Source organism: Mauremys mutica, chromosome 7 (genome assembly GCF_020497125.1).
Source record: "Mauremys mutica isolate MM-2020 ecotype Southern chromosome 7, ASM2049712v1, whole genome shotgun sequence".
Taxonomy (NCBI): Eukaryota; Metazoa; Chordata; order Testudines; family Geoemydidae; genus Mauremys; species Mauremys mutica.
This window is the reverse complement of record NC_059078.1, coordinates 99,688,140-99,715,287: the sequence shown is the minus strand read 5'-3', so window position 1 is coordinate 99,715,287 and position 27,148 is coordinate 99,688,140. Positions and strand designations below refer to the sequence as shown.

Sequence of the window (27,148 nt, the reverse complement as noted above, 5' to 3'; positions counted from 1 at the left end):
TAGAAGTGAACCATTAAGATGGCAGTATTCTGAACAGAGAAGCTCATTGTCATTCCTTTTACAATGATACTTTCAGTGCTTCATGAGCCAAAGAATATCTTAGTCTCACTGCAGTTGGTTACAGTGTAAGAGAGTCCTAGGTTCATGGCTAACCTTGGAAAGGCCTACTTTGCTCTATTTTAATTTTTTTAATCAATGCAGACACAAAGACATATATGAGAGGAACAAAGAAAAGTATAATGTTAAAGAGAGAATGAACAAGATTTAATGTTTTTTAAACACAGTATATTGTGTGAACACAAGCCAAGCTGCACTAAAAAAGTGGTGAGAGTATGCTGCAGAATGGGGAATACATTCTTAGAAAAACCACAACTGTCTTATCTATGAACGTATAGATAGAAGGAATGCAATTTGTTCACTGATTTAATAAAAGAGCGCTTTTTACGTATTATCCATGAATGTTTTTATTTCAGTGAAGATAGCCACTAGACACTTACTACCACAGCCTCAAGCTCTATTGATCTGTGTATTTAAACTGAGGTGTGACCATACTCACTTGGATGCCTTCCATCACTCCCTTCACTTTCTGTCTTCTGTCTTTAAATCTTGGGTTATCTGAAGTTTGGATACTTTGCAGTCAGTTACTGACCTGCACCAGTGCCTGGGTTCTGCATACAATATGGATAATATGGCTGAAATTTTCCAGATCCGCCCAAGAGATTTAGATACTCGATCATTTTAATGAGAAAAGGGCATCCAAATCCCAATGGTGATTTGGAAAATCCCCCACTTCCTCTGGCTAACCGCCTCAGATTCAACATGTTTATTGTTCAAAACAGCAACAAAACAGCTTTTACCTCATTTGTGCAAATTTAGTGCCATACTAGAGATCTTACAATATTGGCTCAAAAAGGGGAGTCAGAGTAAAAGTGATGGGTAAAGCTGCAATTTACGGTGTGCTGTAAAGGGCATGGGAGCTTCTTAGAGGTTAAATCTCTCTCTAACTTTACTCTGATTTGTGAATAGTGTCCATGTTTTGTTCACAGACTTCAAGGTCAAAAGGCACCATTGTGATATTCTAGTCTGACCTCCTGCACAATGCAGGCCACAGAATCTCATCCACCCACTCCTATAACAAACCCCTGACCTATGGCTGAGCTACTTAAGTCATCAGCTTGTGGTTTAAAGACTTCAAGGTGCAGAGAATCCTCCAGCAAGTGACTCATGCCCAATGCTGCAGAGGAATGCAAAAAAAAAAAAAAAAAAAACCCAGGGCCTCTGCCAATCTGCCCTGGAGGAAAATTCCTTCCCAACCCCAGATATGGCGATCAGCTAAACCCTGAGCATGTGGGCAAGACTCACCAGCCAGAAGCCCAGGAAAGAATTCTCTGCAGTAACTCAGATCCCACCCTATCTAGTGTCCCATCACAGGCCATTGGGCATATTTACCGCTAATAGTCAAAGATCAATTAATTGCCAGAATTAGGTTATCCCATCATACCATCCCTTCCAAAAACTTATCAAGCTTAGTCTTGAAGCCAGATATGTCTTTTGCCTCCACCGCTCCTCTTGGAAGGCTGTTCCAGAACTTCACTCCTCTAATGGTTAGAAACCTTCTTCTAATTTCAAGTCTAAACTTCCTGATGGCCAGTTTATATCCATTTGTTCTTCTGTCCACATAGGTACTGAGCTTAAATAATTCCTCTTCCTCCCTGGTATTTATCCCTCTGATATATTTATAGAGAGCAATCATATCTCCCCTCAGCCTTCTTTTGGTTAGGCTAAACAAGCCGAGCTCTTTGAGTCTCCTTTCATAAAGACAGGTTTTTCATTGCTCGGATCATCCTAGTAGCCCTTCTCTGTACCTGTTCCAGTTTGAATTCATCCTTCCTAAACATGAGAGATCAGAACTGCACACAATATTCCAGATGAGGTCTCACCAGTGCCTTGTATAACAGTACTAACACCTCCTTATCTCTACTGGAAATACCTCACCTAATGCATCCCAAGACTGCATTAGCTTTTTTCACGGTCATATCACATTGGCGGCTCATAGTCATCCTGTGATCAACCAATACTCCGAGGTCCTTCTCCTCCTCTGTTACTTCCAAGTGATGAGTCCCCAGTGTGGCTTAGGTTAACCACAGATACTTTTGTGTTATTTTTGAGGGTATGCTAGTATCTTTCTTTTGTAAAGGAACTACTCAGTGCATAACACTCAGATGACACTAAACTGGGAGGAGTGGTAGATAAGCTGGAGGGTAGGGACAGGACACAGAGGGACCTAGACAAATTAGAGGGCTGGGCCAAAAGAAACCTAATGAGGTTCAATAAGGACAAATGCAGAGTCCTGCACTTAGGACGGAAAAATCCCATTCACTGTTACAGACTAGGGACCGAATGGCTAAGAAGCAGTTCTGCAGAAAAGGACCTAGGGGTTACAGTGGATGAGAAGCTGGATATGAGTCGACAGTGTGCCCTTGTTGCCAAGAAGGCTAATGGCATTTTAGGCTGTATAAGTAAGGGTATTGCCAGCAGATCGAGGGACGTGATCATTCCCCTCTATTCGACATTGGTGAGGCCTCATCTGGAGTACTGTGTCCAGTTTTGGGCTCCACACTACAAGAAGGATGTGGACAAATTGGAAAGAGTCCAGCGGAGGGCAATAAAAATTATTAGGAGGCTGGAGCACATGACCTACGAGTAGAGGCTGAGAGAACTGGGATTGTTTAGTCTGCAGAAGAGAAGAATGAGGGGGGATTTGATAGCTGCTTTCAACTACCTGAAAGGGGGTTCCAAAGAGGATGGATCTAGACTGTTCTCAGTGGTACCTGATGACAGAACAAGGAGTAATGGTCTCAAGTTGCAGTGGGGGAGGTTTAGGTTGGATATTAGGAAAAACTTTTTCATTAGGAGGGTGGTGAAGCACTGGAATGGGTAACCTAGGGAGGTGGTGGAATGTCCTTCCTTAGAGGTTTTTAAGGTCAGGCTTGACAAAGCCCTGGCTGGGATGATTTAGTTGGGAACTGGTCCTGCTTTGAGCAGGGGGTTGGACTAGATGACCTCCTGAGGTCCCTTCCAACCTTGATATTCTATGATTCTATGAACACACTTGGAAGAGGACGGCAGCCCAGGAATCTGTTGCTTTTTTCAACAGCATAGCAACAGAGAGGGTGAAAACAGACATTACCTAAACAGTAAGTAAAGGAAAAGTGTAGCATGGCTCCAACCCATAATAATCTGAGCAACCCAATTAATCCCTTTATGACCACATTACTACTTTTCATCTTTACAGGACTGCAGTACACCACGATATCTACCACAGTCCAAACTAAATCTTTCAAATGTAATTACTGCATATAAGTGCTGAAACCTAACCCCTTGCCAACTAAGGACTAAATTCCCCCCCAAAAAATAATCAGCAGTTATGGATATTATTGACCCTATCACAGGCCAATTCATTCAGCAGCAAGGTCAGCCTGACACATTTTTATTAGCTACGTGGATCCAGCTGCATAGATCAAGAAGATGGAAAACTCATACTAACAAGCTATGCTCACTTTCAGAACTGTATGAGTGGGGAGAAGAGGACAGGGTGGGGATGGGTTTATCAGGGTAGTTTCCCGTTTTCAGTTTGTTTGTGGGGGTGTCAGCACCACATGAAATATTTCTCCCATTCTGTTCCCTAAGCCTCATGACTTAATCTTTATTTTCTTATTATCCCCTTTCTCTTTAAAGCTTCCTTGTTGTGTTATATGTTTTATTGACATTAGCCAGGAAACATCACTGCATCCCAACATTTGAGGAGCCCCAGTGCATTACAACATCTGCGAAGGCTACTTGACCATGTCATTGCTGTCACTGTCAACAAAACTGATTGAAATATGATGTTCAGGCTAGGTGCATTGAGGGATTCTTTGTTGAAGGTGGGGCAGAAGCCCTAATAAGTAGTCTGTAGAACAGAGAAATATTTTGATTTTCCTTTAAAGATGAGGCTTAATCACCACATCTGAAGAGCCTAGGAAATGTAACAGCAGCTGGCAGCCGCAAAGGCTAATTATTACAGTATGAATAGTAAGATATTACAGTAAGAACTCCTATCAGCTTAGTTCTGGTTTTTATATTGTGTCCATCACTTCAGTATCAGAGTACCTCACAAGGTATTCACAATCAGAGAAAACTGTATTTTAAAGAGGTTTTAATTAATTTATTACATAATGGTCTGTAAGCCTGTTTTTATTCCCTTGTTATGCACGGGCATGGACATGGACATTACCTTCTAGTAATTAAAACAAAAGTCCTGGAGGAACCCCAGCAACCCAAATAAACCAATAAAACCAGAAGGGTGAAATCTTGATGCTATGAAGTAAATGGGAATTTTGCCATTGACTTCAGTGGGACCAGGATTGCCCACAAAATTTTTACCCACTGCCATCCATTCTTTTTAGAAAAGGACCCTTCATGATACAGCCTGAGCTTAGATTTTTCAAATTCACATTCATTTTACATTTAACAAGACTATTATAATGGGCCAAATTTGTACGTGGTGTAACTCCAATTACATGAGACATGGATTTGGCCTAGTATTTTAATAAACAGTGAACCTTGATTTCATGCCTCTCTCATTCCTTGACGCAGAAGGAATGCTGTACAGAGCCTTTCCTGGTAACACAGTCATGATGAGACTGTTTTAAATTTGCTGAACTACTACATTCTCTTTTCTTTCCTGTATTTAAAATATTTTATTGTACAAAAGTATTTATTACTTTAAGATCTATCTAAATGATGCATATTTTAAGTTAACTATTACACACATTTATAACTACATGGTACTGTGCTTATTAGGCTCTGCATTTATTTGTATGAAATATTTATTCCCTGATATAAGTGGAAGATCTCACTTGCAGAATTGGTCTCACAGTTACATAATGATCATACCTTAGTATTACTTGCTTTTTCAGTAAGGCTAGCTCTTCCAGAAATCCAGATAGAACCTCTTACTGTACATGCAAGAAAACTAATGCAGATTACTGTTCACTAGGGTTTTTATTGATATCCGGATAAGAAATTAAACTTTACCAAAGTTTATTTGAACTCCCTCCCTTAAAAAAAAAATCACAGCCTATATTAGCATATTTTCTTGAAAATTTGAAGCTGTGGGAATTTAAATGTTGCCAACATTAAATTGAAAGTAAATAATGGGGCATTTGGTTTAACTCTGCATCTCAAAGTTAAATACTCAACAAAGTCTAAAGGTTCGGTTTAGTTTTGCTTTTTTGAACATTTTCAGTCAGTTAAGTTTGAAAGTAATCCAGAATTCATACCTTCATGACCTCTCTCTCTCTCTCTCTCTCTGAGAGATTGCATAATGTGATAATTATATGGTATTTTGTTTTTATTTATGATCTGCTTGAATTTATTTAGAGCATTTTCCCTTCAGCAGGTTCAGTGAAAAATGAGCAATAAAAATATAAACACATGCTACCATATTATTCTGAGCCTGAGAGCAATAGTGCCACCTGGTGTACTCATTTTTTAAAATCTTACTAAACAGGCATTCTCCCATCTTAAATCTCAGAGACTAGATTCCGTATCAGGATTTGGTTTCTGGCACTGGAAAGTGACCCAGGAACCACAGTATTTCAGGGGTATTTAATAGGAAGATCATTCTTCATATTTTAATAAACAAGAAGAAGAGGAATAAAAAGAAAAAAATGACATTGCTGGATTATTTGTACATATTATACACAACACTAAGCTATACACTGCAAATTTTGTAGGGTCCTATTGTCCATCACTTTCTACAATATAGCTCTACAGTGGTACTAGAGTTACCTAATCCTAGCCCTTTGAAAGTCAATAGACATCTTCTCATTGATTTCAAAGGGCTCTGGATCAGGCCCCTACCTCTGCCAACATACGTATGTTTTTACTACATTATTAACCAATTGTACTCAATATAATACTCGGTCAGTCATTTTGCTGTGAGAATATATATATATATACGCAAACACAAACAAAATATTTCTTCTGTCATACTGTTTGAATATGAATATATAGTACTATAGTAAATGAAACAATGAATTCACACTACTGTGGCTCTTTTGGGTAATGTTTCTCACTAATTTGGCTCCTGAACCATGCAGGTCTGAGTATCACTGCTGTAAATCATCCAGTGGTACTAAGTCACCATCTTCAGTACACAGCTTGTAGGGATATTGTCAGGGATATTGTCACTGTACATCACACTCCACAGTGTGCAGCCTGCAGCGGTACTACAGAATAACACCATTTAATACTAAAACCCTGACTGCAGTATTACCTTATCAGCTATAGTGCAGTTCTAAGAACGGTTTACTATGTCACAATCCACAACAATAGGGGTCCTGCACTATTCGCAAAATAGGGAAAAAATACTATAGTATCCTCTTCAGTACAGATCTTTCTGTGACACAATACAATAAAACAACCCCTGTATTCCCTACCATATTTTTCCTCACTAGTACCAAGTCTATAATATTAAATTCCAATGACTACTCCTTTACACACAGCTTACATCACCAGTCCTTTCACAGATTCTCAGGGGCACATAGATCAATTCTACACAGTACAGGTTTAAATGTTTGTACATTGTTTTGAAAATGCAAAATATTACAGTGGGAGTTATTAAAATGGGACATGTACCACCCAGCGTAGTTATATTTACCATGTTGTCTGAGGTATTTACCATTTTAAGTATTTGTGGGAATATCACAAATACCAAAAAGTAAATTCTTGAGTGAGGTAATTTTTTCCTTTAATGGCACCAAATTTATATGAATGATGAACAGTATTATTTCAGTACTAATACACCAGATCATGGTAACTATGACTATCTAAAAGGATTTTCCTTTGAATTTATTAAAACAATATGAATTTTTCAAGCAAGCATTTAAACATACCAGTATTTAAATGCAAATTCACAACAGCAAGGCCTGGTCTACACTGGGGGGGAATCGATCTAAGATACGCAACTTCAGCAACAAGAATAGCATAGCTGAAGTCAACGTATCTTAGATTGACTTAGAATCACTTACTTTGTGTCCTTGTGGCGCAGGATCGACGGCCGCTGCTCCCCCGTCAACTCTGCTTCCACCTCTCAGTGTGGTGGAGTTCCAGAGTCGACGGCAGAGTGATCGGAGATCGATTTATCCGCATCTACACTAGAAGCGATAAATTGATCGCCAATAGATCGATCACTACCCTCCGATCCAGCGGGTAGTGTAGACATACCCCAAGTTTACACTGAAGGAAAGTGACAGTTGCCTGATTAGCCTAACTTTTAAGCTTATTGTCAAACAACCTGCATTCACACTGAAGTATCTGACTTACCATGAGTCGATGTTTTTTCTCTGAATCCACTGGTTTTCCAGCTTCCATGCAAGCTGTGAACCAAGAGATATCAAGGAGTTCGAACCTTGAACTGTCCCTCATCTTGTGTCCTCTCAGCCATTCCAAAACTTCAGCACAAGAATTGTTCTCTGCCACAATGTGAGTGACAGAATCACTATAAAGGAAAAAATTAAGATGAGGTTTTCTTTTTTCTGAATCCAGTTGTAGACAGCTACAATGCTGCTATTCAATATTGACATGCTCTCCCTGAAAAATGTCTTATATAGTTTATGTCAGGATGCAGGAAGTGTGTCGTGTTTTCATATCACAATATTTGTTTTCCATTCAGTGAATCTAGTTCAAGAAAATTTTTTTAGCATGACAGCTTTTATAAGTGCAGCATTTTCATCCTTTCAGCATCATTTAACTTCTGTAAGACACTATTCTATTACACTTATTTTTGCAACTTGGAAGATATTACACAAGCAATATTATAATGAAGAGGCTGTTTTATGTTACCTGCCAGCCCTGAGAAAAATAAAATTCCCGGTCAAAGATGAGACTTTCATAATACTTCAAAATCTACCAAACAGAATCCTTTAAAGTTCCACAGTTGCTAATATTTTTAATAAACTTAAATCTTCTGTACCTAAATAAAGTATTTAAATGGCAGTAGCAAGTGTGCACATGATAGAAACCGTATGAATTATAAATCTTGTCTGAAGGCCACCTCCTGGCTGTTTTGATGTCCAGGTTTAGTTTAGCTTAACATTGAGAGTTTAAGGTAAGAGAGACACGGCGCGTGAGGTAATATCTTTTATTAGACCAAGTTCTGTTGGTGAGAGAGATAGGCTACACTGTGTAGCTCGAACGCTTGTCTCTCTCATTAACAGAAGTTGGTTCTGTAAAAGGTGTTCTCACCCACCTTGTCTCTCTAATATTCTGGAACTGACACGGCTACAACTACACTGTAGACATGCCAAACCCGTGCAAAAAACAGACATCGGGCTTGTTTTTGTCTTAACTGGCGTGAGTTGCTTGTTGGCTAGTTTTTAGCTTTATTGGCTCCCAGAAAGCAGGGGCGGGGGGGGGGCAAGCAGGAGCAAAGTGGGGAGAGAGTCAGGGATGCACAATGGGCCCACCAGTCCCAGACTGCACGCTGGGGGGATCTAGTCACAGAGAGTGTTGGGATTCTTAAGGATTGGCTTGTTTTTTTGGCTTATTGTTTTGAAATGGGATTAGCTTGTTTTTTTGGCTTATTGTGAAAATCAGGGTGCTTATTTACCACGTGAACGTTGGCAACTGTGCTACACTGCACATCATATAATGTAAGTCGCTTACTATCTAATATACCAGATGATATATAGTTTTAGAATGTAATAGAAATAGGGGACCAGAAAAGTCACTACAATAAAATTTTACTTGCTGTATCTGAAGTTGTCAGGGGTCTACCCTCACTTGAAACTGGGCGGTTTCAAAGTGAGGACCCGCATGTCTTCCCCCCACCCCAAAATCCTAGGGTAGGTCTCCTTCAGGCTGCCACCACTCGGTCGATTACGTGGGCCGAGACACCCCTATATTCCCCCTCCCACTCCCCTTTCCAGAGACGTTCCCTGGGGAAATACAGATCCACTCATCGGAGGGAAACCTCCCCCCCTCTCTCTCTCCTAGCCACTGGAAAGAGATACCTGATTCAACTGTTTGAATCAAACCCAGGAGGAACTATCTCCCCCCTCCCTTCTCTGCCCGGAGATAAGCCTGTCTCACCGCCGAGAGAGTGTCTTCGCCCCTCCCCCTATCCACAGTAGAAGGGATTTAATCAAGTCTTTATAGAAAGAATTTATTAAAAGGAAAACAAGAAAATACAGAATCTCTATGAGCCCAAGCTGGACACTCATAGGGTATAACCTTGCTAAGTTTTGGAGAGAATCCTCTCTCTTTCTCAGTACACAAAACAGCAGAATAAGAATAATCAATAACAAACACACAGAATTGCAAGCATAGGATTATTAGGTGAGGACACAACGTATCTTTCTAATACTCACTATCTTGACTAGAAGAAATTAGTTCAGAAAGGTGGAAACTTGTAGACTTGATTAAAACATCTGGACCCTTGTAACTCCAGACGGCTAAAGACAAAGACCCCCCCCAAACAGAGGGAAAAGTTCCCTCCTAGGAGTTTCAAATTCTCTTCCCTGATTGGTCCTCAGGTCAGGTGTCCACCAGGTACTATGTTTTAACCCTTTACTAACTATTCATGACACGCCCCCCAAATCGCTACAGTGGGATCCACTGGCGGCGATTTCCTCCTAGAACTGTAAAAACAAACAGAGCAATAAAACACATGCACTATTACATAGACTACAAAGCATGAAAACATGTTAATAACACTTTTTAGCCACTTGATTCTGGGAAACTTTCACGAGAGAGTGCATCAGCAACTTTGTTGGAAGCTCCTGAAATGTGTTGAATGTCAAAGTCAAAGTCTTGGAGAGCTAAGCTCCAGCGGAGAAGTTTCTTGTTGTTTCCCTTGTTGGTGTGAAGCCACTTTAGCGCAGCATGGTCAGTTTGTAGCTGGAACTGCCGGCCCCAAACGTATGGGCGTAGCTTTTCCAAGGCATACACAATGGCGTAACATTCTTTTTCACTGATGGACCAGTGGCTTTCCCTCTCAGACAGTTTCTTGCTGAGAAATACGACAGGATGGAAGTTGTGATCTGGTCCTTCCTGCATTAGGACCGCTCCTACCCCACGTTCAGATGCATCGGTGGTAACTAGGAAGGGTTTGTCAAAGTCTGGGGCCCTTAATACAGGGTCCGACATGAGCATCGCCTTAAGCTGGGTAAAGGCTTTCTGACACTCATCAGTCCACTTAACTGCATTTGGCTGGGTTTTCCTGGTCAGATCAGTTAGTGGGGCAGCGATTTGGCTGTAGTGTGGTACAAATCGCCTGTAATATCCGGCCAAACCTAAGAAGGATTGGACCTGTTTCTTTGACCTTGGGACAGGCCACTGTTGGATAGCCTCCACCTTGGCCTGTAGGGGGTTGATGGTTCCTTGACCCACCTGGTGTCCTAGGTAAGTCACTCTGTTGTGGCCTATTTGACACTTTTTGGCCTTAACAGTTAGTCCTGCCTGCCTGATGCGCTCTAAAACCATTTTCAAATGTTCTAGGTGTTCGGGCCATGAATCAGAAAAAATGGCCACATCATCGAGGTATGCAACTGCACAGTCTTCCAATCCTGCTAGTAGACCATCCACCAGCCTTTGGAAGGTGGCAGGTGCATTCCGCAGTCCGAATGGAAGCACAGTAAACTCATACACCCCTGCATGGGTGATGAAGGCAGATTTTTCCCTGGCGGGTTCATCTAGTGGTACCTGCCAGTATCCCTTGGTTAAATCAATGGTAGAGATGAACTGGGCACGTCCCAACTTTTCCAATAGCTCATCAGTGCGTGGCATTGGATAGTTGTCTGGACGAGTTACAGCATTGAGCTTACGGTAGTCCACACAAAAGCGTATTTCCCCATCTGGTTTGGGAACCAGAACCACTGGAGATGCCCATGCACTGGTAGAAGGGCGGATGATACCCATCTCCAACATGTTGTCAATCTCCTGTTTAATAGCAACTTTGGCATGAGGTGACACCCGGTAGGGTGGTGTTCTAATCGGGTGAGCATTACCTGTGTCAATGGAGTGACAGGTTTGCTCAGTCCGTCCTGGTTTGGCTGAGAACAAGGGGTCGAAGTCAGTGCACAGTCCCTTGATCTGTTGCCGCTGTAGACGTTGTAGGGTTGTGGAGAGGGTCACCTCTTCCACACCACCATTTCTTTTACCTTCGTAGTAGACACCTTCAGGCCACTCGGTGTCATCTCCTTCCTGAACTGTAAAGTGACAGACCTGTAATTCTCTGGGATAAAAGGGCTTTAGAGAGTTAACATGAAACACTTTAGGCTTTAAAGAGGAATCAGGGAATGCTATGAGGTAGTTAACAGCTCCCAGGCGCTCCTGAACCACGTATGGTCCTTCCCAGGACGCTTCCATCTTATGGGCTTGTTGCGCCTTCAAGACCATGACCTGGTCTCCTACCTTGAAGGACCGCTCCTTGGCATGTCGATCATACCAGACCTTTTGCTCCGCTTGAGCATCCTTTAAGCTCTCTCGAGCAAGGGCCCAAGAGTCTCGGAGGGTGTTTTGAAGGTTGCTTACAAAGTCCAGAATGTTAGTCCCTGGAGGAGGTGTAAACCCCTCCCATTGCTGCTTTACCAGCTGTAATGGCCCCTTAACCTCATGGCCATACACCAGCTCGAATGGTGAGAATCCTAAACTGGGATGTGGAACAGCCCTGTAGGCAAACAGCAACTGTTGTAACACTAGATCCCAATTATTGGAGTGTTCATTGACGAATTTGCGGATCATGGCCCCCAAAGTTCCATTGAACCTTTCCACTAGGCCATTAGTTTGGTGATGGTACGGGGTGGCAACCAAGTGATGCACCCCATGAGTTTCCCACAGGTCTTTCATGGTCCCTGATAGGAAGTTTGTTCCCGAATCTGTAAGAATTTCAGAGGGCCAACCCACCCTGGTAAAAATGTCAGTTAAGGCCTGGCACACAGTGTTAGCCCTGGTGTTGCCTAGAGCTACTGCTTCCGGCCATCTGGTAGCAAAGTCCACAAAAGTCAGTATGTACTGCTTTCCTCTGGGGGTCTTCTTTGGGAAAGGACCCATAATATCCACAGCTACTCGCTGAAATGGGACCTCCATTATGGGAAGTGGTTGGAGAGGGGCCTTGATCTGGTCTTGGGGTTTTCCTACCGTTTGGCATACCTTACAAGACCGGACGTAAGTGGTTACCGCCTTGCCCATCCCCTCCCAGTCAAAGGACCTTCCCAACCTGTCTTTGCTTCGTTTCACCCCAGAATGGCCACTAGGGTGATCATGGGCTAAGCTTAAGAGCTTTTCCCGGTACTTGGTCGGAACGAGCAACCGTTTTTGAGGATGCCAGCCCTCCTGGTGTCCACCAGAAAGAAATTCCTTGTATAACAGTCCGTTCTCCACAACGAACCGGGATCGGGTAGTAGAGCTGAGAGGCGGTGGGTTGCTGTGTGCCGCCGCCCATGCTTTCTTGAGGCTGTCATCAGCTTCCTGCTCTTTCTGGAACTGTTCCCTTGAGGCGGGAGACCAGTTCCTCTGGAAGCGATGTAGGTGATGAGGTTGTTTCCGTTGACTATTCATGACAGAAGTACATGATAAAGAATTATTAGACATAGTATGACGAATGACTACCTCAGCTTCTAGAGATTATGTGTTCTATTCAGTCATTCCATCCTTACACAGATATGTTTTTGCTGTATGGGAAGCAACAAAAAGACCAAAACACGCTTATGATTGATTTCTAAAAATTTAACAGGGTTTAGCCAACTGTATTTCTGAGTATGGTTCTGAGCACGTGAGAGAGATACCACATTTTTCATCACATAAGGAACTACCATAGGTACTCATCAAAATGTAATGCATAGATGCTAACAGAGTCTTCAATTGTCCCTTCTGTTCCCATAAGTGGAGAGGACCCAGATAAGTGCAGCCCAGGAGAAAATTTCTCCACCAGAACGTGACACTGACAGAGCTCCAAAGGATTTAAATATTAAGGCCCGGTGGTCAGTGGAGTGCATATATGCAATGCATGTATTGCATGCCCCATAATTCACAAAAAAATGTTTTATGCTAGAAGCATTCCAAAGCTCTGTATGTAATCAATCTGTTCGTGTTGGCTGTCTTTTTGTTTCGTTGGGAAGGCACGCAATACTCCAAGTTGCATCATGTTGCCTAGGCAACATGAATATTCAGGCAGCTGATTTCCTGGCTGGCTGTGCATCAGAAAAAAGTAGCTATGGCATGCAAGTGTACAACTGAATCATCCATGATAGAACAGAGCTAGCAGCACAAACTTTTCTTGCTAGTTTGCTTGATGAAACCTCAGATACTGTATTGCCAATAAGTCTCAGCTTTCGATTGTGCTGCATTACATGACCAAGAATGGTGGTGATGTAGAATGCTTGGTTACTTTTACTGATGTTAGCAACAATCAAACTGCAGCAGGCCTTTGACAGCATGTTGAGACCGTGTGCCAGAACTTTAAATTTGGAGACAAGTTGGTAGGTCAGACATATGATGGTGCAGCAGTAATTGCAAGTGACATAAGTGGGCTTTGGAAACTGTGTTTGTGAGATGTCCCCCCCTGCACTTTTTGTTCATTGCTACACTCATGTTTTAAATCTTGGTCTCAGTTTTGCACCAAACAATATCAGAGAATATCAGATTTTCTTCAAAAATTTAGAGGGAATATCTGCATTTTTCTCTCCAACTTCAAAGCAGGCTGAAATTCTTCAACATAGTTCAATGGAGGCTGCCTTCTGTTTGTACCACAAGGTGGAATTTTCACTAAGGCTTGTACAAACTGTTAAGCAGAGCAGAGAAGCTCTGACTGAACTCTTCAAAAATGTGGTGCAAAATCCAGCAGGTTGGGATGCTCAGTCTTCTTCCTCAGCCAGGGTTTTCTGACCATGCTCAATGATTTTCAGTTTCTGTTTCTCCTTTGTTTCTACAGTGATATATTTGAAGTGACAGAAGGGAAATTTGACGTTCTTCAAACCCAGATGTATTATATTGAATTTTGTATCAAGCAGATTTGTGAGACATTAGAGCAAATTCGACATAGGAAATAAACTTTTGGCGAGTTTTGGAAAGAGGTGTTGGAGCTAGTTGCACATGAAGCTCAGGAAAAAAAGAGCTAGAGAAAGCTAGGCTACATATAAGTGTCTCTTCTTTGAGGTTATTGACAATGTCAGCAAACAGTTAGTCCAGTTGCTGAATCCAACAAGATTCATAAGAATTCCAGACACATTTTGGAGTTGATGTTCTCGAATCTCGAGAAGCATCTTATTTGACTTTTTGATATTAATTAATTGCATTTCAAACTGTGTGCTGCATACAACTTAGAACAACTGCAAGGAGAAGGTGCATTTGACTTGTATAGAATTATTTACATGCTGAATTTACACACTTGCTTCTCTGAAGTCAGCAAATTGTCTGCCATAATTCTGACTATTCCCTACTTTACAACCATGGCAGAAAGATCTTTTTCAACTTTAAAGAGCATTAAGACATTTACATGCAACAGGGGTGGCAAATGCCCAGGGGTGGCAAATGCTTGTCCAGATTGGCTTTCCTGGACATTGAAAAAGAACTGATTATGTATCTGCACAGCTTACCAAATTCCTAGGACTTGATTACCAAGGAGTTTCTTAAAAAAAAAAAAAAAGTAAGAATGGAATCGCATATTTGTATATTCTCAGCTTTCATTATATTTGACTACTAGTATTTGCCAAAACAAATATATTTGGTTTATTAACTGTTATGTATGTTAGATAAAAACCTTTTTATCTGGGTGAGGTAATATCTTTTATTGGACCCACTTTGTTGGTGAGAGGGACAAGCTTTCGAGCTACACAGAGCTCTTCTTCAGATCTGGGAAAGGTATTCAGAGTCAGGGGCAGCTCTAGACATTTCGCTGCCCCAAGCACGGCGTCATGCCGCGGGGGGCACTCTGCCGGTCACCGGTCCCGCAGCTCCGGTGGACCTCCCGCAGGCGTGCCACCGAAGGCACCCTGCCTGCCGCCCTCCCGGCAGAGCGCCCCCCGTGGCATGCCACCCCAAGCACTTGCTTGGCGTGCTGGGGCCTGGAGCCGCCCCTGTTCAGAGTGTCACTGCTAAATACAAGATTGAACAGATAGTTTAGCAGAAGTAGTTAGCACATAATATTTGCAATCAAGATGTGTACAAACTTGTAAGCAGATCAGACTGAACTTGTTAAAAATGTGGTGCAAAATCCAACAGATTGGGACACGCCATTGTTTTCTTCAGCAAAGGGTTTTCTGACTGTGCCAGTATACACCCCTGTATTCACACCTACACGCTATTGTAATAATCTTTATACGAGGTATGCCTTGTAATGTATCATTTGAAAACTCATAATTTGTGGTCAGTATTATCCTGATAAAATATGTGTGGCAATATTGTATGTGAAGTTATAAGATTTGCTGTATGATGTTATTAACGCATGTTCCAAACCCCACAGCCCTGCTAAAAGAGGTCCTCAGCAAAGGAATGTGTGCTTGCCTTAATTTGCATTTATGCAGTAAACAAGATCATCAAGCAGGAAGGGAAACAAAGGAAGCTCAAACAGGTGAAGAAAAAAAAGCAAGGAACATCCTTCCACACAGATTCTTTGTCTCTTGGTTCTCTGTTGGAAATGTTTGGAATGGGACTGAAACTATAAAAAGCAGAGGCAAACACCTCAAGATACTCCTCTCTCTCTCCCTACCCACCTCATTTTCCATACCCTGAAAAGACAAAAGGAAACAGGTGTTGAACTCTGGTGCAGGGATCCCAATCTGAAAGTCAGTAATCTGCTAGAGCATGAGGTGAGAAAGTTTACTTTGCAACTAATTTAGTTTCTTAAGTTAGGCACTAGTAAGCATTTTATCTTTATTTTTCTTGTAACAATTTCTGCTTTTTATGCCTCATTACTTGTACTCACTTAAAATCTCTCTCTTTGCAGTTAATAAACTTGTTTTACTATTTTATCTAATCCAGTCTGTTTAAATTGAAGTGTCTGGGTAACTATTTAAGGTAATAAACTGGCATATTATTCCCTTAAAGAATAATGTCCAGGAGAAGGGGGAGCAGTACAGAACATACATTTCTGAGGGAAGATCCGGGACTGGGGGTATGTTGGGGTCACCCTACAGTATAACCCAGGCTGGTGAGAGCCAGTGTGTGGCTGGCAGGCTGCAGTTTCACATACACACACACGCTCAGGGTGTGGCCTGCATGCTGGAAGGTGGTTTGTGAGTAGCCCAAATGGAAACTACTACAGCAAGGCATATAAGGCACCCAAGGTTGCAGGGGCAGGGTGACACAGTGCTTGATGACTTTCTATTTGTGTTTCTCCTTTGCCTGTAAAGCAACATTTATGAAGATATATTAGCAGTTCCTTTAGCTGTGAAACCCAGAGTACCTTTCCCAGCCAGACCTGAATAAAAGTTCTATGTAGCCCAAAAGTTTGTCTCTCTCACCAATAGAAGATGTTCCAATAAAAGATATCACCTCACCCATCTTGTGTCTCTAATATCCTGGGACCGACATGGTTATAACAACACTGCTTACAATCTATTTATCCGTCATCTAAAACCTTGTTTCATGCCATTCTAAAAATGTCATAGCATGCCACTACTGAAGGTGGACAGAGTCAGAGCAGGGAAGTCGTCACTCTCTGCAACATACTTCCCTGCTGATCTCCTGGATATCCAAGCAGGTAGCCAACTATGATTATTTGTATAGCAGCAGCAGCAGTGTGCTAAGCACTTTAAACACAGCCCTGAAGAACTCACAATCAAAATGAAAACTAGCAAAAGCGAAGGCAAGGAGAGCAACATGAAATTGAATGATGAAGTTAGGCACCTGTCTTGTTAGTTCCCTGGTTTTTGATTTAATCACTTTCTCTATTTTCCCCCTCCCCCAGTTCCCAGCCATTTCCTGATATTTCCTCTTTTATTGAAGTTCCCATCTCTCACAAACAGGAATAAAAATATGTTCACATCTTCTCTGATCTACTGGGAGTCAGAAATAATGGGTACTAATAATAAAAAGGCAAAGGGCCATGCAAATTGTTCAAAAGTCACAAAGACATTGGATATTTGGATGCTTTGAGCACTGTAACTGGCGCTTGTCACTATTCAAGAAGGAGGATACTGTAAAAGAGGATTTCATCAGGTAGAGTGAGACAGCCAAATTTGCTCCTTTTGAACAGGGATGAATAGGGGAAGGTTCAGCAATGCCTTGGAGAAGGACCCAAATATGATCTCTAGTTGCTTGAAAAAAAATGCTTTACAAACTATTTACACCCTGAGCACATAAGCTGCCAGTAGTCAAAGTCTGTACCAGGTCTGCTGGCATTCTCTATTATGTAGAGGAAATATTTATCAAACTAGTAGGAAATTGTAAGTGCAACCACTCTAAAGCTCCACTGAAATACAATCACCTTGGAGTGGGATATAGCAATTAACAGGTTAGTAAAATGCACAGCCATGGATTGGAGACTGAAACCTGAAATCTCTAAGACAATGGAAAAATAGAACATGAATTTCTCCAGTTCAAGCAGGCATCTTTACACTAGCACTAACTCCACTGAACTCTCAAGGAAGGGTATAGAGTACACACTTCCAGCTCAAAACTTCATATGTTTCAGCACAGAGCAAGATTCCATAACAGATTTTTAAGAGATTAGCATGCCACATTCCTAAGTATGGTTCAAGTCCTGGGGCCCTTATTCACATCAATAACCCATTGACTTCACTATGTTCAGTGGGCTAGTCCTGTCCATAAAGCCTGTAGTTACACCTCCTAAGGTACTGTTATTATATGATCTTCCAATGTACTAAATGTACAGTGAGCTGTATTTTGAAAAGGTAAATTAAAAAAATTCCACTGTGGAAGAAAATCCCTTTTTTCATATCATAAAACTTGTAGAGCAGAGCATCAGAAAAGTTGCCTATCTCAATTTAGTCTAAAAGATGACAAATCTAGGTGAGTCCATTGAGTGGGCAATATTATGTTTATTGTTATTTAACCCTGTTAGGTTCTCCTTTAATTAAAACTGTTATGTTTTTACTTGTGTACAAAAATTCAGTTAGAGACATAGAGCTTCTGCTTCCTGTGGTTTATTTCACCTTATATAAAATATTCATATTTAATGTATTTATACCAAGCTGCAGATCTGGGAACTCTGCCATCGTTATACTCACAGCAGCAGTTTAGTTGCTGTGCACCAGTTTCCTCTGGTACCTCTACAGCTGTGCTTGATTCTTGGCAGAAAATGTAACACATTTAGAGTTTCCTCTAGCATTCTTGACAACAACAAAAATCAACAGTTATAGTTCTGTTTTTTCCAGTTGCAACTAGACTGAATTTAATCATACTGGCCCACTCCTGACAAATAAAAGTTGTATAATCTGTGTCCTCTCAGAAAGTTTGAAATTTTGGCAAGAAACCTCCATCTCAGAAACCCACATAGACCTGAAGCTTTTAAGATACACCTCAACGGAGTCCTGATCCAAAGCCGTTTGAAGTGAAAGGAAGTTTTTCTACTTCAATGGGTTTTGGATCAGACATTAACTGCCTAATTCTATGCCGTACCTGCCTATATTTTGTTTTGTAAACTGTTTACATCCTCTAGTTTTCTCCTTTTCTGCTTCTGCCTTTCACGGTCACAAGATCTGGACAAAAACAACAAGGAGTCCAGTGGCACCTTAAAGACTAACAGATTTACTTGGGCATAAGCTTTCATGGGTAAAAAATCTCATTTCTTCAGATGCATGGAGTGAAAATTACAGATGCAGGCATTATATAATGACACATGAAGAGAAGGGAGTTACCTCACAAGTGGCCTGCATCTGTAATTTTCACTCCATACATCTGAAGAAGTGAGGTTTTTTACCCACAAAATTTTATGCCCAAGTAAATCTGTTAGTCTTTAAAGTGCCACCGGACTCCTTGTTGTTTTTGTAGATACAGACTAACATGGCTACCCCCGATACTTAAGCTCTGGACAGTTTACAAGAATGGGTGTGACATGGGATATTTAGGAGCTGAGATTGGGAAGCCCCAGTCATGTTTTTCATACATATTCTGTTTAGCAGGCATTTTATACAGACATGAACAAAAATTGATTTTCTTTAACTTAAATGTTCATGAAATTGGAGGCTGACTGCACTAAGTAAAACCAGGCATAGTGCAGGTAGAACAGATGCTGTGTCAGCACCCATATATAAATTTATCATTGACAGTACACCTTAATCCTCCGATGCAACATCCCTGCTACTCCAGTACTGGGCCTTTCTACACAGAGATGGCAGATTGTCCCAAAGTCTACGCCAATGTCTAACACTTCCCAAGTGTGTTACTCAGTAGGACAGTTCAAGTGAGGAAGAATTACTTAATGGAATACCAGAGATACTGGAAAGAAATATTTCCCTATCAATCTTTCATGGTTTCTATAGAGGCAAATTCAACGTCTCCCTTTTCTTTTCAGGAATAGGCCATTACATTTAGATTCGTTCCAACTATAACTGGATTTCAATGGGCCAAAGTATTCCAGCAAATCATTGGTTGGTATAAATCAGCATAGCTCAGTTGGCTTCAATGGAGCTTTGCAAATAGCACCCGCTGAATATCTGGCTCACTGATTCCAATGAAACTATAGAAATGAGTAAGAGTAAATCAAGTGAGTAACACTTGCAGGATCAGACCCTAAATTTATTTGATTTTCCATAGTAGAGAAGTCCATTGAGAAGTTCAAACTCATTAAATTTGACAGACCAAGACAAATTTGAACTCTGGATCTCAGAGGTCAAAGATTAGAATATTTGCTTATGCCTGCATGCAGCCTATTGTCTTTTAGGATTTTCTTTCCTTAAGATAAATTCATGTTATCTACTAAATATGAAATAATCACTTAGTAGAAAGAATAAAGATTATACACCAAATACATAAATAAATAAAATGTTTATCACAGTCACTTGAAGAAATGCATTTATCAATATCTTTGTTGTGTAGAGATCTGTTACTAAAAAACATGACTATTTTACCTGATTACCTCAGAACTGCAGTAGTCCCATGTACCTCTGCAAATTTTGTTATAGTAAATACTTTGAATACAGCACATACTAAGGTTAGCTGTCAGCATATCTAATTTAGTTATCTAACGTAATCAGCAAGTTTTTAAGTCATTACTGCATATGATTTTCTGTTTACATAAAGATTTTCCTACCTTAACTCATTTTCTACCCTGAAACCTTTTCTTCTTGCCAGCTCCATCAGGAATGTCCTTCTAGTCACCCCCATTTTCCTCTCCATAATAAAAATTACTAATTCACTGAACTTTATCTCACAACTGCTGAGAGAAATTGGAGGATGCATCCCTTTCTGCTTTTTCCTCTGGGGGAACAGGCTTGGAGTTCTGATCTTATCCATGATGCAAGATAGTATTTTTTCAACTTGACTGTCTAAATGTGTATTTACATTCACACTGCCAGCCAATAGCTGTATCTGATGTCACCACCCATTGATGTTATTTTCTTCTGTTTCTCTTCTGAAATCAGAAACAGAAGCTACATGAACAAAAACATTAGTTGCTTTGCACTATGAATACTTCTTTGAACTTACATGTGGGAAGAATTTTAACTACTCCAGACAGGTGCATACGTATTGAAATTCATTGGTATTGAATGTGGCTTCTGCCTCTAGAGACTTAATCCAGATAATATTGTCATAGCAAATTATTTAAATATATTGTGCCAGAACTTCAGCTGGTAAAAACTGGTGTAGCTCCATTCACTTTCATTTACTTTTTTTTCCCCAATCATTTTGTGGAAAAATGTATTTTTTCATACATTTTCTCCAACTCAAAAAGAAAATTTAAAATAATCATTACTCTTGTTTTTACTTAGAAACTGCTTCTGAGGAAAGGTTTAACTAATATCACATGATTATGGCTTATATTGTTTGGCACTCTTGTTATTTCTATTCAATTAGCTTTGGGGCGTGTTCTGCTTTATGTATTTTTGCACAATTGTTTCCTGTTTTTAACTTCATAAAACTTTGACATAAAAGGAGTATATTTTAAAAAAAGCAAACAAAAAAAGCACTTTGAAACAATATCACAATAAAATTAATCCCTTGGTAATTTAATTTGAAGGAAATGAATAGCAAAACATTAGAGAACAGTTTTATAGACGCTTTAAATGCGCCAGTAAATTGCTAGTGCAAGACTCTCTGCAGTATTTACACTGGGGTGCTACACTGGAGTGCAGAACTGTCTCTGCACTTTCTATCAACTATGTGCCAAGTGGGGCTACTGCATTCCAGTAGCCCCAGTAAACTATGTTATGGACACTGAGGGCCTGTACTGTAGCCACTATTCCCCATTTCCCTGCACCTTGTGCAGTCATCTATACCAGTGCAAACTGAGGGTACATCTACACCAGAAGCTAGGTGTGTGATTCCTAGCTTGTGTATGCAGACTCACACTACTGCTTATCTGAGCTAGCAACTAAAAATAGCAGTGTAGCTGTGCTAGCACAGGCAGCAGCAGCAGCACGGACTAGCTACCCCGAGTATGCACCCAGGGAGTTCAGGGGGGTTGTACTCGAGGTGGCTAGCCTGTGCCATGACTGTGGCTGCCAATGCTATCGTGGCTACACTATTTTTAGTGCTCTAGCTTGCCACTAGCACAAGAACGTATACATAAGCTGGGACTCACACCCCTAGCTCCTAGTGTAGACAGGCTGTGAGTGAAGAATCAGGTCCATAGTATAGACATTGTTATTTCAACACGGCAAATTGCATCCTCATTACACTGTGGAGCATGTCAAACTGGGCTTTTTGATTTGAGCTATGCTGAAATATAAAGTCTATTGTAGGAAGGAAATTAAATAAAGTACATACCTGACTTTTTCCTAACTTCCTGTGAAACATCATGAAAACATTTGGGTAAAAAGGCAACATTTTTTGCATAATTGAAAACTCTAATTTCACCAGTTCTGCAGGAAATGTTAAAAATGTCCCAGCTTTAGTATCTCAGCAATCAGACCAGTGAGAAAAAGCAAGCAGGAAAATTCTGCTTATGTCATACCTGATTTTTACAATCCCCCAAGTGTGATTTGAATGGTCACTTTGTCACCAGGTATATATAAAAATGTGTTACGGAATAAAGACTGTTTTCAGCAGTTATTGCCATTATTTTAAAGTTTAATTATAAAAAATATTGACACTTTTCCCAGCATTGCCCCACCTTGCTGTATCAACTGAGTTGTCACCAGTATTAAAAAAGAGTTATTGTTAAAATAGAAATGAGACATCAAAAAATTAAACTAGATGGCTTTTTCAGCTCTGGGTCCTTCCTTGGGCCATGATAAAAATACATATTTTAGTTCATAAACTAAACTACGTTCATTCCTTTCATAGCCTGAGGATAACCCCATGGCCAAAATAGCAGATCTACTCCTGTTTACTATTTGTCACATAAATGTTACCAAAAACAAATGATTTTTGTTATTTTTAAACAAATTTTAATGTTTCAAATAGGGATAGATAAGTGGACAAATAGACTGTAAAGGTCATATGTAAAAGAATTGCAGCAAGGGGGGAAAAATTACAATGATCATGGCATTAAGATTCTAGGCAATCTGCTATGGTGGCGTCACTTCTCTTTGCCAGCCTGCTGATCAACCTGAAAGCATTGGAAATCTCCCTCTTTACCACCTTCCCAATCTTGCTACTTTACTTATCTCAATTTCCTACAAAGAATAATTATTTGAGAACAGGTTCTCATCTAAGTTAAAGTCTTCTTTTATGTTGTAATTAATTCAGTGTGCTTGAACATGCAAAGATAATTTCCCTCAACGTAACATCAAGATGCCCAATGCCAGTAAACAACTCTTCTGGCACAAAGATCCCCCTTAATATACCTTGGGCCAGATTTTCAAAGGTATTTAGCATGCTTAAAGATTCAGATAGGATCCTTGTGAAATTTTCAAAAGTGCCTAAGTATAGGGTTACCCGATAGGAACTGTGAAAAAACAGGACAGGGGTGGGGAGGGTATTAGGTACCTATATAAGAAAAAGTCCCCCAAAACAGGACTGTCCCTTTAAAAAGGGGACATCTTGTCACCCTACCTAAGTAGGCGAGTCCCTACCTCCCCTTGCAGTTAATTTCTGGTTTTTGTACAGATCTTTAAGCCTAATGCAAACAGATTTATTTTCTTCTTTGTCTAATAAACACAGCATCAATGTCCTTCAAAGATCTGTCAATGATCCAATTTCACCAGAAATAACTTCTGAATTTAACTGGATTTTCACCTCCCACTTGAATAATCCACTCCCCTACAATTTTACAATATAAATATTTCTTGACAAGAACTCACGAGGTGGAATATGTACTTGGGGTAAGCAAAACACAATCCAGGTGGCAGTCGCAATCGTGGTTAATTTGCCAAAAAAGAATAAGCAAGGATTTAATCTCATGAGTTGCTAAATCAAATTTAAAGTTAAATGTCACCCCCTAAAATAGACATTTCCAGACTAAATGTTTGAATTATTTTGGTCTTACCAGTTATTATTTACATCTAAGTAGAGTAAGAAATAATTGTCAACTCTAGTGGTTCTCAATCTTTTGGCATCCAAAAATTCATCCCTGGAGCCCTGATTGATCCCACAATCCATTATGGCCCCCCAAAATTGTAGGAAACAGAAAGAAACAATGAGAGGAATTGGGCACTGTGTGGCTGTGATGGTGAGGAATATTGAAATTGGATTGGGCTTCTGGGATTTGCTTTATTCATTGGTGGTGAAATATCATGTCCAGAATTCCTGCCTATCAAATTTTGTAAATTATTCTGAGAATGACATCGTAGCTCAATGAACTGGATAATACATTCATGTAAGTTTTGCCCTGTATATCTTTATGGCCATTAGTTGGTTATGCTGCATATGTTCTGTTTATTTTACAAGGTACCGTCATTTCAATTGCTCTAGTCCAGGGGTCGGCAACCTTTCAGAAGTGGTGTGCCGAGTCTTCATTTATTCACTCTAATTTAAGGTTTTGAATGCCAGTAATACATTTTAATGTTTTTAAAAGGTCTCTTTCTATAAGTCTATAATATATAACTAAACTATTGTTGTATGTAAAGTAAATAAGGTTTTTAAAATGTTTAAGAAGCTTCATTTAAAATTAAATTAAAATGCAGAGCCCACCTGGACCAGTGACCAGTTTGAGTGCCACTGAAAATCAGCTCGCGTGCCGCCTTCGGCATGCGTGCCATAGGTTGCTTACCCCTGTTCGAGTCTTTCTATATTCTAAAATATAGCTTATCACCTTGCAAACCTTGGGTTCATGCTGTGTCTCTGCGAGGAAGCAACTAGATTATTTTTAATGGTTTTCAGAAAATACAAAATACAATTAAATAAGCATGTATGCAAGTTGATGGGCCTCTCTCACTGAAACATTGCCTGCAAGCCACCATCTTCATCAAAGCTATACAGCTAATATCGATGTAAAACCAGGCAGTGAAAGTAGGGGAAATGTCAATACAATGGGAGACAGACCACAAGGTTTCTTTCAAGGATTGAAATAATCAGATGCATGTATGCATCCATCCACCAAGAAACCTTCTCGGGGCTTCTCTACACTTAAAACACTGCAGCGGTGCAGCTGCGCCACTGTAGCACTTCAGGGTGGACACTACCCACACTAGCGGAAGGGCTTCTCCACTGATGTAAGTAATCCACCTCCCTGAGAGGTGGTAGCTAGGTTTATAGTAAAATTCTGTCTAGACCGGGGTTGAGAACAGGCTAACTCTCTGCCTTGCTCAAGGATGTGGATTTTTCACACCCCTGAGTGACACAGCTATATTGACCTAATTTCCTAGTATAGAGCAGGCCTCAGATTCAACAGGATTCTTTCATATTGTTTGCAATGAACTAACAATTCACATGAAGTGGTAAAAAACCTATGTTAGTAAATATGCCAATCAGGAAACTAGCCAAATCTCGGACACTTAAGTGTAGCAAAGGAATTGCTGATCTTTTCACGGTCTAGGCTAGAGATGGTCAGAAAATGTCCTCCCATTTTCCTCCTCTCCCCCACCCCTACATTGAAAATGTTCATGAAAACAAATTCGATATAATATAAAATCATTTTTGTCTAAATTTTCTACTGAAACATTTGAATTTTGGCAAAAAATTGAACCAGGCCTAGCTGGATCGGCTGCCTGTTGCAAATATAATATGTCCCTGAAGTTAAACAGCAGGTTGGGCATTTTCACATTACTGAAGGTCCAGTTTCAGGTCAGCATGCTGAATCCAATTTAGGCAGAGGAGTAACTTACTAATGTTGCTCTAGTGGAGGTTATACATGAACATTCATGTCTAAAGAAACTATTCAATTTTTAACTTCCTTTTGCACTTGACTCAGGACACTTTGGAAAGTGACTGGTCCACTGACAATCCAAAAGGCATAACCACAAACCATACTGTACCTAATTAACTATGTGTTCAATAAAAAGAATGGGTGGCCTGATTCACAACTGCATTCACTTGGTGAAAAATCCACACAAACGTTAGTTTGTCATGTTTTATTCTTCACCAGAACAATGGATAATTGCCGCATGGCTGTTACTGTGGCAGAAAGCCACCTTCCTAGTGACTTAATTTGGATTATAAGTAGCCATCGTTTCAGAAGAAGGTTGTCCCGTTACCTGAGTCATGATACCATATGTGACTTCTTACTCTTCACCACCCATGGTTAGTGGCATAAAAACCACACAGACCACAGCACTGTTTTCAACTAAGTGCAATTCCTCTTTATGTACAGTTCCCCAAGAGCATGGCATACTGCACTTGCAAACCTGTGTGGCAAGTTGACTACAGAAACACAATCGTAGGATTTTTAGAATAACATTTCCCCCTTCGGATGCTGTTCCTGTAGAAAAAGATGATCAAGGCCACAGAGTGCGAATACATCTACAAACATTGCTGATGATTTAAATGATTATCCTACAAGTGTCAATGTGTTGCAGTGTTTGCATCAATCACAGTAACAGAAGTAGTCTGCAAGCAGTACCCAATATGGGCCTAACCCTGCACTCCTTATGCAGGTATGAGAGTTAGGAGTTAGTGGGAGTTAGACTTGAAGCAGGAGTGCAGGAGCAGCCTGCCTCTGTAAAGCATAGACATGCTTGTTCAGTTCCACTTCATGTCTGTATTCATGTATGTTTTCATTGTGCCTTACCTGGTATTTTCAGCAGTTTACTTGCACATAAACTAGATATTAAAATATTTTATAAAATGTTTTTGTTATATTCCATCTAGCTTTCTTGTGTAAAGACAAGAAAATGCTGTGAGATGATTTTACTGAAGAGTTGCAGTATGTTAGTCTTCAAAGTACAGAGGGAAGAAATGCAGATGGACAGCATTTTAACTATTAACTATCAACAGAATCTGTAGAGTGATTTTTATTCCTCTTTTCTTCCCAGTTGCAAAAGATATATACAATGACCTTTCCACCATAGTTAAGTACAAAACCCATGGATTCGTTTTGCATAGATTCTTTGAAAAGTGGCATAAGGAAGTGTTTAAAATTTGTTGTCTTTGCTAGATGATGAAACTTGGATAGAAATTCAGCATTTTTTAGTCCCAATGATACCTCTGTCTTATTTTTAAGCCCTTCTGGTCTTTATTTTTCTTAAGAGGCTGCTGTGACTTCTTGTTTGTTTGAGTTCTGGTGCTTATTTACTGCTGAGTATTCTATCTTTTGTCAATGCAGGTTCTAAATGTCTAGAAATAATAAGTCAAGATGTTTTAAAAATAATATGGAAGGTTGTTCCTCCTTCTTCTAATAAAGTTTCTGTGGAATAGATTTAAAACCCAATACACATTTTGAAATGCATTTGTGATATGGTTCTTTTTTTCTATTTACATTGCACAGTACAAAAGCATAAAAGGGCACATATATAACCAAAGTGTAAGACCTAAATAAGATGTGCTTTTAAAAGTTTCGTTTTCCCTTATTTTGCTACTAAGAACATAAAATGACAAAATCAGGGTTTTAAAAAAAATATTTGTCTATTTTACTACACTTCAGTCATCTGCTTTGATTGCC

At 40.2% G+C, this 27,148-nt stretch overlaps 1 protein-coding gene across 1 annotated transcript in view; it reads right to left on the bottom strand.

The window, feature by feature from the left end:
- The window catches only part of DNTT (DNA nucleotidylexotransferase), a 221,801-nt gene that overhangs the window by 117,296 nt on the left and 77,357 nt on the right, over positions 1–27,148 (bottom strand). Inside the window, exon 3 of the mRNA XM_045023028.1 lies at positions 7,372–7,546. Within this exon, the coding sequence (XP_044878963.1) occupies positions 7,372–7,546 (175 nt within the window). The remainder of the gene's footprint in view (positions 1–7,371; positions 7,547–27,148) is intronic.